At 37.8% G+C, this 12,456-nt stretch overlaps 1 protein-coding gene across 6 annotated transcripts; it reads right to left on the bottom strand.

Annotated features, from left to right (window-relative positions):
- Positions 1 to 5,077: 5,077 nt before the first annotated feature.
- Positions 5,078 to 11,876, bottom strand: LOC112281881 (putative LRR receptor-like serine/threonine-protein kinase At1g67720). Of its 6 annotated transcripts, XM_090249809.1 has the most exons (15): positions 11,792 to 11,876; positions 10,426 to 10,528; positions 9,552 to 10,202; positions 9,276 to 9,369; positions 8,877 to 9,042; positions 8,553 to 8,685; positions 8,363 to 8,434; positions 8,188 to 8,256; positions 7,917 to 8,060; positions 7,524 to 7,765; positions 7,106 to 7,329; positions 6,763 to 6,889; positions 6,489 to 6,560; positions 6,171 to 6,366; positions 5,078 to 6,021 (listed from the first exon to the last, which is right to left on the bottom strand). In XM_090249809.1, exons 3-15 carry the CDS (start codon positions 9,785 to 9,787, stop codon positions 5,535 to 5,537), a joined length of 2,262 nt encoding a protein of 753 aa, XP_090105935.1. In that variant the 5' UTR covers positions 9,788 to 10,202; positions 10,426 to 10,528; positions 11,792 to 11,876; the 3' UTR covers positions 5,078 to 5,534. The 6 variants fall into 6 exon arrangements, with proteins under 6 accessions (XP_090105935.1, XP_090105937.1, XP_090105938.1 ...); XM_090249811.1 differs by lacking the exons at positions 10,426 to 10,528; positions 11,792 to 11,876 and having other exon boundaries at positions 9,552 to 9,650; positions 9,862 to 10,146; XM_090249812.1 differs by lacking the exons at positions 10,426 to 10,528; positions 11,792 to 11,876 and having other exon boundaries at positions 9,552 to 9,650; positions 9,867 to 10,006.
- Between the last annotated feature and the right edge of the window lie 580 nt (positions 11,877 to 12,456).

A 12,456-nucleotide genomic window follows, 5' to 3' on the forward strand; every position in this document is an offset into this window, starting at 1 on the left:
AAGTAGAAGAAAGAACTTGAGAACAAAATAAACTCTAAGAATGATATCAATTTAGAAGTAGGGAATCCACAATTTCATTCTTAATTGAAAAAAAAAAAAAAAAAAAAAAAAAAAAAAAACTCTAATATTACAAGTATATTCTTGTTAATCTTTCAAGGACAAAAATTTAATGAATGAAAACAAAGAAGTGAGACTTTTTTCAAAGAAAGATTATAAAATAAAAATAAGAAAATATATATTCAAAAAGAAACTAAAATGGATATTGCCAAAAGACAAGAAAACTAGAGATCCTTGAAACTAGACTAGAAGCAAGAATAAAATTGATAAGAGTGAAAAAGATTTCATTCTTGTCTCTATATATACTATCTAACTAAGAAATATGTATTGACGCTCTATAGGACGTCTAACACATGTCTAACTTATAAAATGAGCTTCTTATATAAGCACCTTATGATTAGCTTGTACTACAAGATACCAATAAGTACAATATATGGCTAAGTTATTAGTCAATCTCTAACCTATCAATCAATTATAAGCATGTATAAAGTCACAGTTGCATCTATAAAATTTCTAAGAAGCTTTCATATAAGACATTATTAAATTTATCTACTTTAATCTACTTCTATCTACTTATACTATTTAAATAGTTATTAGAATAAATATGTATGTCCGTAATACTTTACCAAGTAAAATTAAAGTCTTTATAGTGATAAAGTTATAAAGATATGAATGTGAATATATCAATTGTGATGGATTAGAGAGTAGTTGAAACATAGACTTTATAATATATAACTCCACAATGTTGCTTCAGTGTTAAATTGGTTGATTGTATGAAAAGAAGGATTAGCACATTGAAAAAAAAATCAATGTTAGGTACTTTGATTGCAATCCTTTATAGAATCAGAGTTGTCAAAATTTGAGCAAGTTCTTTGAGCAAGTCCTCAACTTAGAAGGGAAGTACTACAAGGTGAGAATAATGTATAAGCTTTATACTCTGGCTAGAGAATTTCTTTACATAATTATTATATTCTAAATTTGTCACTCTCTTGGAATATATTGCTATTGCTATATTGAGTCATCAATGTGAATGAAATTTTAAATTAAATATAATGAGATCATGCAAGATTTCTATTATACACTATTGTATTATGTATTGTCTTGTTTGAAAATGCACTAAACACATGTTTGTAGAAAGAAAAGTTATGTTCTACAAGTATCCAAAAAAATTCTAATAGATTTTACCTATATGAAAAGAATACAATTCGAATTTTAATTAAAAAGTACTTAAAATCAATAAAAAGTATTCAAAAATACTCTTCTTAGTAACTTCAATTATATACAAACTTCAATTGCCTTATTACGTTTATAATTAGATAATTTAAATTTCTCTTTAAAAATCCTAATTCTAATCAATGAGCTTCAACAAGATATAATTCCTAATTTGACCATCCACTTTGTGCAAAATTTTGCAAATAAATGCCACTATAAGTCTTCTATTTTCTTAGAAAAATTCAACTCAATCCAACTTATAAATTGTAAGAAAATATCCAAAAAACTACAATAATGTTACTTGGCTACAAACTCAAAAGTTGATGCAAATGTTCTAGTAGCAATTTTTCCTTCTTCAATTATTAACTTCAATTCAATATTGATGTATAGCTTGGTCTTTAAGTCTTCTAACACCATGCCAAATTTCACCTTGTTTTGACTAATAGATCTTCAAACATCAAAAAAAATCCTATCCAATCCCAAACTGCCAATTTTTAATATCTTCTTATACTAAAAATTGAATATTTTCCAACCGCACAATTAAATTAATAAATTTTTTTATACATACTTAGAAAATCCAATTAACCAAGCATTATCAAATTTTGAACTATAGATGTAATAAAAATTGTACAAACTAGCTGAGAGTGTTAGCCCTAATTATATTGCATAAATCCAAAGTTATCAATATAAATCCTAACTTTGAATAATAATTGCAAAGTCATCCCAAATCTTATAAAAACAAGTCTTATGCCTTTGAAAAGAACTTAAAGCTAGCTTTTCAATCCTAATTGCCGATCTCCAAATAACTCCACATTTTCTCCTAGGCAATCATTTTAGTGGCTAAAGATGTGATTTTGACACTATTCTACAAATGATTGATCCGCGCATATCAATCCAATCTATCTTAGGATTTTTTTAGCCCAAAACTAAATTTAATTTAATTTTAGTATCAATCATATTAATTATTTATTTCTTTTACCTTCTTTTTAACAATTTATGGCCTTTTTAAGGCAATAAAAGAATTTCTATAGCTTAGAAGGTAAAATTACTAAACAATCTTTAATCTATTAGCTATTAAGATAAGAAAATAAACTAAGAGGCTTTTATAAAAGCTATGTTTAAATGTCTTAAATTATTATTGAACCAAGATGATTAAATATTAATTAGAAATTTATTTTTTATTATTTTTTTAATCATATAATCGTGTTACAACACAAGAATATATAGTGGCTTTGTACTAATAGTAGTTCACTGTATAAGAAGCTATAAAAAATCTATAATTGGAAACAAACAAAATGACATGATGATAGTCTATATAAAATGTGGCATAATTTATTATTGTTAAAGAGTGGAAAAATATTGAGTTAGTGGCGAGCTCTTCACAAACATGGAACTTAGCTACAATCCATCAAATCTTAGTGATACCACACGTAGTTGGCAATCAAAAATTAAATAGATCACACTACCAAATTTTAAATGAATAACTTATACTTTATAACAAAGATGCACTAAAGAAGTCGACAGAAGGAAGAATTGCAAGTGAATATCTAATATTACATAGCAAGGATGTACAAAAGAAGTCAGGAAGAAGAAGAGTTGTAAGTAAGTATCTAATACTATATTACAAGAATGCACCAAAGATGTCAAGAAAAAGAAGAGTTGCAAGTAAGCACTTGCTATTGTATAACAAGAACACACCAAAGATGTCAAGAGGAGGAGGAAGTATTGACAACTATAGAAGACAAGAAGAGGTTGAATATATAGGAGAAAGAAGCCTCTCACCTCCCACTTTTAGCCTCAACTCTTTGGTTGATAGTCAAAGCCAATTACCTCTAATTTGATCCAATGACATAAGATGCATATTAGTTGGTTATATTTTTCCAAACTACTAGTTTTGTTCAAGTATTAGTTATAAGCTCGCTATTGGAGTATGTAATTCTTATAATCTAGAAAAGTACTTATAATCCTCATTTAAGTATTGGTGCTAGTCAATAGCTTGTGCATGCATCTAATTTCTTGAAACTTTTTCAAACTTCTCTTTTAAATAAATCATGCTTAAGTCTCAAATTGATAAGAGTATAAAAGAAGAAGTTTATAATTCGAAGGAATAGATCACAAATCTTTAAGCATTTAACTCAATTTGTGAAAGAATAATATTCAACCACTTAACTAATGCATTGGTGAAGAAATCAAATACTTGACTTCAACAAAATTTATATAAATGAATACCTTCACTATAAAAGATATGTTTCTAATATGTATCAATATTACTTAGATAGTTAAAATATAAGTACTCAACTAAGTATCTTCAAGTAGATGATTTGACAATACAATGGTTTATCAACATAATAAATGAAAAAATAAACATACAATAAAATAACTTAAAAAGAGCAAACAAGCATATCAAATATGAGCCAACACAAAGAGTTATAGCATCAATTTCTTAAACAAAGCTAATGTAGTTCCAATGAACTAGATAAAGACTCTACATATGATAGGTAAAATCATTTTTCCAAACATCTTTGTGTAATTTCAATTTGATATTATCTAAAGAAGAGGAAGAAAAGAAAAAAAAAAAAAAAAAAAAAAAAAAACTCACACACACACACACAACTACTCTGAATTAGAAAAAGCAAATGCCATGGCCCATCTCATGATTATAAGTACCCTTCACCTTTTCATCAATTTTAGTCACCTATGACTACTTGTTTTTGTTTTCAAGAATGTCTACATTCCTTGCATTTCTAGATGTTTCTATATTTATTGCTAATATCTCTATTTTATGCCAATATTTGTTTGCCCCATCAATTTGGTGTTGAATTCATCTTTGATAATTAAGGTTTAAAATCCCCTACAATACCTAGAACTACTCTATTAAATATGAAGAAATAATGATGATAAAAAATAATAATATTTCAATGAAGTAGTCTACAAAGCAAATATTTTTTGCATGTTACCAAATGTATACTTTTAGTGTTATTGGTACAATAATGAATGCAATTCCAGCAACCAAAGGTGAAGAAACCACAACTGTGCCTCCAAAACAAATACAAATAAGATAGATATAATGGGCAATATTGATCAAGGATACATTTGGAGTATCAATGGCAATAGCATCGGCATCTAATTTTTGGGGTGCCAAAATTGTACTCAAAAGTGATATGCTAAATACTGCAAAACATGAAGTTTGGGCCTTGGATTCACCTAAAATAGGACCGTGCTTATACCTTGTCAAGTTCAAGGTATGTTTGTAATTATCACAAAAGTGAAGGATAGATTTGCAATTATCAAAATTTCAAAGGTGCTCTTGATATTTCAACATATTTCAATGGTATATATGATATTTTTTCTCATACATTCTAGAATAACTATGAGATTTTCAACCAAATCAACAAATCTGCTGAAAAATGAATAATCAAATAAACAAGTGATTATTTTAAACAAATGCAATGAAAAATATTAGAGAATAAAAAAAAAATTAAATATGAAATATTATCTATGGATGTTTTAGATTTCCTACTGAGACTAAAATTAAATGAAGATTCTCCTTTGAAACAAGATTTGAAGGAGTGGTTTTTCAACATCTACTGCCACGACATAAAGAAAAATAAATAAAATTCAAATTCCTTTCTTTCTAAAAGTATAGTGATTTTAAAATGTTTCCTCACCAATCCCTACTAGACTCATATTTGACCATTCGTTGAAAAAAATAATCTACGTAATTACATTTCAAAAAAAGATACTCTGAACCCTCATTTATAATCAAAAAACTCATTGCTGAGTTATCCAAAATATTGATTAAAATCAATGACTAAGTATCCATTATCCCTTGATTAAAGTTGATTATTTGTCGCAGGTGCTAGTGGGTCTAGAGGTGGACAAATCGTCCGCCCTCTACGGCGACGGGCAACCCTTGCTATTCATAAATTCTCCCTGGTTGTAAATGGTTATCGGCGTATCGGACGCTTGAGTTATTTGGAATCCTAAGAAACAAGACGCTGCTTCTCTCTTTGTAAATAAAATATTATAGGGGTTAATTAATAAGGTCCCCGAGTTCAGGTCTAAAGCGATTCTTAAAGTTTCCAGGGTGTCGACTAGGAAGTCTGAGGTATTGCTAACCGAAATAGTGATCATCGCCACAAAAGCAAGAGAACCTGGGTCCCTCACATGCAAGGACCTATCTAAAGAAGGAATCCAAAAAAACATCAGAGGACACTTTTTCACACGCAGAGACAGTGAAGCATCTGGACTACCTATCGTAAAAGCTACCGGACCTGAGGACCCACGTTGATCTGTTCCAAGTTCGAGGAAGAGTCCATGACGAAGTAATGATCGTCCGAGTTTCCACGTTTAAACGCCGCCGGAATAATGCTCGTCCCAGTGTTGTTGGACCGGTCCATCTCCGAGAAAGCTCCTGAATCGCCGTCCTCCAATACGATGGCTTCACGAAGCTCCTTCACCACGTCCCTCATCCACGGTCGGTGGATGCCTCGGGGCTCCACGCACTGGATGGCCAGTTCCGCCACTTTCCACACACTGTCCATGTTGGGGTGGCAATCTCTCACGGCGGGGTCTAGGATGCTTTCGATGTCGCCAGCTAGCAGCGAATTTCTCACCCATTCGACGATGTTCGACTGGCTCTTGTCTGGTAGACCGTTGTTGATTGGCTGACGACCGCAGAGGACCTCCAGCAGCACAACTCCAAAGCTGAACACGTCACTCCTCTCTGACAGATGGTTTGTGGACCAGAACCTGATGATCGTGATAACGAGTAGTGAGTGATTGCATTATAGAGTTCAGATTCTACTGGAGGACTGAACATCGGTCAAGGTTGGTGATTCAGCAGAGGATTGGTCACATGTAAGAAATGGCTTAGTGTTGAGAAGCGGCACAGAGCTTACTCTGGATCCAAGTAGCCGGCGGTCCCTTTCACCACAGTCGAGACGTGGGTGGCTCCAGATGATTCTTCCGGTCCTAACCTTGAAAGACCGAAGTCTGCCACTTTGGCAACGTATTTATCAGTGAGTAGAATATTGCTACTCTTGATGTCGCGATGGATAATGATAGGGCTGCACCCCGTGTGTAGGTATTCCAGACCTGAATAAACAAGCACCAGAGGACTTTAGAATTTAGGAACCACTCGGGGTGAGCAACAGTGTAGGCCCGTTCACGTGTTCAATCCTGCATAAGTCTACAGAACCTGTCAGAGGATCATGTACCTTGAGCAGCATTCAGAGAAACGTCCAGGCGTTGTTTCCAATCCAATGGCTCCTTCGTAGCCAGCGGAGACCCTGCATCGAGCCATGACCAGGTGCGCCATAATACAGCGCATTCAGAGAAGGCAACAAGAAGTTTTCACGATAGATCACTTTGTCTGCAGTAGACCCTGTCTTGAATATCCAGCGCCCCACATTAACCTATCAAAGAAACCACAATACTAATCGAATTTTAAATGGCGATCTTGCACCTGGAGCTGCTCAATGAAAGGCTTACCCCAGAGATGCTCACGGACGGTGCCCTTGTGCAAATACTCATATACCAGCATCTGTTTTCCGTCTTCTTGACAATATCCAAGTAGTGAAACAAGGTTTCTGTGGTGTACCCTGGATAAGAGTTGCACCTGAGAGAAACTCACATATTTAGGACATGAATTCAACTTCGAAATAAGATTTCAGTTTCTTCTAAGTTGCACGGATTCTGCTAGGAAGGACACATTCCTGACAGATTACACAAGAAACAGTCGAGGATTCATATAAAGACAAGAACATGGCAACAGGAAAACTGCATATCCGAAAGAAACAAAAAACAAACAAAAAGAAAAAAACACGACCCTCACCTCATTGTTGAATTCAGCTGCCCCTTGACGAGAACTCATGTCAGAGACCTTGACAGCAACTTCTCTTCCATTGGCAAGCTTGCCGTAGTACACTGGACCGAATCCTCCCGCTCCAATCTGTTTACTGAAATTCAACGTGGCTGCTGTTATCTCTGCGTGCGAAAATGGCTTCGCCCCTTGCCCGTTTGTTCCATTCAAATCCGGAACGAGGAAGTTCGAAACACCTGAAAAGTCTCATCTTGTGCTTTAATAGAAGTATTTGAGATGCAAACCACCGAGATTCATTAAGATGACCTATTTGTTGTCATGAGAAATGGCTGGAACAAGTTGGACATCAGCAAGTACATAAAAAATTAAAATAAAAATAAAAATTGTTGAATCAACATCAGTCGTGTGCTCGTCTCGATAACATACTTACCGCCCTTGCCCTTGCCCTTGCCCTTGCCTCCAGATTTATATGGATCAGAGTTTGATTTGGGCAACTCTTGTTCCATGCCCTTGGTAGTTTGACGCTTCCTGCAGAAACGAAAGAGCAAGATACCCCCTACAACGAGAACCCCAACCACTCCTCCAACAACTCCAGCAGTGAGACCCACATTCGACTTACGTCCTGGACCAGGATTCGAGCAAGTAGGCCCACATACAGGGTTTCCGTTTATGCTGCATACATTGAAGAAGACAAACCGTCAACCACAGTCAAGTTCCTCAGCACTACAATCAACCAAAACCTAGAGAAATCAGGCTCAACCGTGAGCTGCATTAAGATGTGCCTTTCAAAGCTTCTGATTTGTAACAAGGCTGGAGCTCTTACTTCAAGTTCAGCCCAGACTTGTTCTTCAAGGCGTCAGGGACTGTCCCGGTCAAGTTGTTATTCTGAAGAAATAACTCTTCCAGTGTTGGAATGAAGCTTAAGGAATCAGGAATGGAGCCACTCAAACCATTGTCGTTCAGGTGCCTACATAACAGGATTAAGTCATAATCGATTAGTGAACATCCAAACCGTATACCACACTACTTCTAAACCAGGCAAGCAGTTCACCTACGATTTCACGACGAAAGTTGTGCGGTTGCTCTTCACTTACAGTGACTTCAGCTGTTGCAATTTCTGAAGATTGGGAGTGTTGCCAACTAGCTTGTTATTATCCAACCATCTGCATAGTTGTATGGCCATCGTGAGATACCTTTGGTTCACAGAGTTTGGATTGGTAAATACAAAAACACCGATCGAAAGCATTCGTTGCAGTTCTAGAGACTTACAAGGTTTGAAGGGCAGCTAACTCTGCAAATTCCACAGGTATGATGCCAGTGAGGTTGTATCTTGACAATCTCCTGTAAGAACACAACGCGAACTTAAGTCCACTTCGTAAATTGCGACCTGACTCTCAGTGATCAAAACCAATGCACAGAAACTCAATTTATCCAAAAGGGCACCCTACGAAGAACATACACTGAAATTACTCTGGCAGCTGCTGTGGCCGTAACGGGGCTGCATAATACCCAGGAGAGTGGGACGGGAAGGCATGGATCTCCTCCCCAGCCAGTCAAATTAAGAGCCACTTTGATTTTCTCCAGTGCAGCAACTGCATTGACAGAAGCAGGAAGAAGATTCAAACTAATGTTAGTATCCAAACGAAGGCCCAATGGGTCAAAAAAAAAGACGACATATTCACTGAGATTTTAGTTGGTCATGTGGAAAACATCACCCAGCAAATGAAAAGAAAAAACCCAACTTAAATAAAGGCACGGCATAGTGAGTGATATAGGTGCTGACCGTCTAGCTCATTGGTTCCAGCGACTGCGTCTGGACGATTAAGGTAGATTTCGAGAGCATTCAACAGTGGAGGATTGATTGACCCGGGTGCTGGAGTCATGGTAACAACTGAATTAGACGTTATTGAAAATTGCGAATATCCCCACACCGACGAGCGGAAGGCCCCCTGCGAGTCGTTGTAAGGGTTTATAAGTGAGGAAGCTCCTGACTGAAGATCAACGAGGAAGGACCTTGAAGTTGCGTTGGCTGAAGCGTCCAACTCAGCAAAGTAAAGATGTAGAGTAGCTTCAATGGCACGGGCGTCGCTCGCGCCAGAATTAACTGGTAATACAACAGGAGAGAGTGTAGGAGAAGTAACGGCAGTTTGCATCACTTTAGATACAGGTTTTAGAAAGTAACCAGGATGAACACCGGGGTCAGTGTGGATATTGTTGTTAATGGCGAAGGTTCGACCCAAGGTGCCCACAGACGATCGAGTACATCATCTGGATACCTCCATAAATTTCAAAACATTTCCCACACTTCTTAGTTTAATTCCCTAATAATCAAATCTACCCTTCCACGAATGAGATGAAACAACTGGAGCAGGGTTGGATTTCTAGGAACAACCTCTCACGATCGAATGCGAAAATGTAACAAATAGTAAGTTCGTCTGTACTTCTGTGATGAGCTTACCTTATCCAAACAGAACCACCGTAATTGCGTCGTTGCCAAAGAATCATAAAATTCCCTTCAAGCGTGCGCGGAAAGGTAAATGATCGATCTGGCACTTGTCTGAATACCAAAGAAGATATGAAGGGTGTGCCCTTAGATGTAGGATCTTTAAACAAACAATATGAAATAGTCGTAGCACTCACTTTCGTTCGATAAATTACTTCAGCTTGTTGTGCCTGATCATCAAATTGGCTCATGTCTACGAAAGTTAGGGCTGTTGAGTCTATAGCGATGTTGAACTTTGGTGGAGTGTTCGTCTGATCATAGTTACCTTACCAATAGGAGGATCGGATGATGTACGTAGAATTAGGCTTGATGGGTACTACGTAACAAAACTTTTCCCGTTTCTCCGGGAAATATCGTAGACTACCCAATTCACTGTATGATCCATCAGTTACTGGAACAGCCGCAACGGTCTGCCCTGCGGAAATGTACTCATCGTCAGGGGTCCATGAAATTGTTGTCCCCGGGTCAGTGTACTTTCGGGCAGCACCACAGTCGATGCTTATCATCTCAAGCGCTTGCCCCCACGTTCCTTGCGCATTTAGGGCCAGCAATGCCAAAACTACTCTGAACCCAAGATAACCGATCTTAATGAACTGCAACCTAGCCCTGCACTCACACAGTACAACGCAAATGCGTAGTGTGAGGATTTCACCAGGGGTAGGAATGGTGCATGCAGTTGTGTTTAGATACGTTTCTCGACATTGGAAGTAGACAGAGCATGTAATGTTCGACAGCAACAGCCGTGTCCGTGCACGAAACACTTTCCACCATAGGACTTCTCCCTGCTTAAGACATCAAATCAAAATTCAAACTGGCAACGATATGGTACCTTATTAGCGCTGCAACACCAGAAGAGCTTGTACAAGTTATTCTAAGCTCTTGAATTGATCTTCTCTCCGTCCAATCTTCCAACTTCTTGCTCATATGAGTTACTGCAATTACACAACGAGATTTCGTCGCGAAATTATCAACTGTGCACCTTCGTAAATACTGAAGTCGACATTATGTAGAAATGAAGAATAAGTTCAGAGCTACGACTTAGAGACATGGGTTGACGTGCTTTCTAGCAAGATTTACAAATCAACTAGAAATTCAATTGTTTCCCACTCATAAAAAGAAAGTTACGAGGTCCTCCGAAATTTGGCCACACCGAAATTCGGAATCTCAAAAAGCTTACATCACCACTACACATCGCGGTAAGAAAAAACGACCATACATAGTTCAAAGTATTCAGACATTTCGTTTTCCGACATTTCTGTGAACCTTACGGCATATTCGGACAGTCAGTTCGTACAGCATCCGATGCTCTTGACACGGAACTTTCCAGTGATGTGGCAAATGAAACCCCATCCGAAAACTACATAACTGTGCACTACTCCGTTTTCACATTCAACAATGGAATGACTTCATGATGTAATGTTCAAGAACCCCAAGGGCCAAAATTCCACCATGGGCTTCAACACTGTCAGATTCCTGACATCCAGACAATATCGCACATCATGTTTACCACCTTCCCCGGATTACATACTGAAGCTACATACTTGGAGCCCACACTGCAACCCCCGGACTACGTCTATTTCTTGTACTTTAAAGTCTTGATTGCCGTCACAAGTAGCAGTACCGACTCGACTCGCAAAAATATTCTCTAAACGACACCTACAACTTCCAAACTATATCTCTCGTCAGTCCTCATGAGGAATGTACCAGGTTCGACAACTTTTTCCTGATGCAGGCGTTTGAATCAGACTCAACTTGTAAGCCGCAGGCATCGCACAGCACATATGACTACCAACGATTGACCTCCTGCAGGGACTCTTGACATACGATCCGAAATAAACACCGTTTGTTTATTTCAGCAGAGCCATCGAAGAGAAATCTTCTCACCTTCGAACAACAAAACTTCGCTTCAACAACTTCAACAAACTGACAGCCGAAGCCACAAACAAGTTTTGCACACCTTACAGACTGCTCTCAATGTTAGCATTGATTTCACAGCTCACTAGAAACAGACTAGGGCATGTGTCGGTGATCCTTCTCTAGAAACTTGCACTGGAGTGCTCTACAAAGCTCTACCAACTAGTTGCCCAGAAATCCACTTCGAACCATCTCACTCTCTCCAACGAGAAACCATTCCCAGAAACCCAATGGAATCCATCAGATCAACCTGAACTGGTTAGGAGAGAAACCACACTCACCTGGAGCATTCTAGCAACCAGAGTCAGTTCCATTCCCACGCCCTAGCAGCCCCGTCTGCTGCTCCACCAGCGACTGACTCCAACTAGCAGCTATCGCACCACACCGCTAGCTTCGAAAGAGGAAAAGAAAGTTCACACAATCACAGGCAAACAAACAAACAACCTCCACAACGTAATTTCCCCCTCCCACGTTCGGATCCTGTCGTGCAGTCAGTAGTCAACCACATTGAAAATTTGCGAAACGTGTCGCCGTCTTGAGCGGATGCTAGTCAGCGAGGACTGCTGGTTGCAAGTTGCTACTTTCCGGCTAGCCCCGATAAGTTGTCCATCCTGGACGCTCCTGAACATCTGCACCGAGTTGTCATATCTTATCATTTTTTAATCTCCACCCACAATACCCCCACTAGATTTTTCTGTGCTGCTGAAATCTTCTGCTCCTTTCTTCCTGCTGGGCAAAAGCACAGCAGTTAGGAGGCCTACATGATGGGATGACTATGGTTGGTGATGTTACTCAATAGGTGTACATTGCAGCTGAAGGAAAGTGATCTTTTATTTTGATAAAAATATATGGTTTTGATCACTTTGAACCAACTCAAGAGTGATGCTGGATTCAGCATGCATGAAGTTTGCATGTACAATGCAATGCAGGGTAATGGAATGGCAAG

This window comes from Physcomitrium patens, chromosome 4, assembly GCF_059467195.1.
Source record: "Physcomitrium patens ecotype Gransden chromosome 4, ASM5946719v1, whole genome shotgun sequence".
In the NCBI taxonomy this organism is placed as follows: Eukaryota; Viridiplantae; Streptophyta; class Bryopsida; order Funariales; family Funariaceae; genus Physcomitrium; species Physcomitrium patens.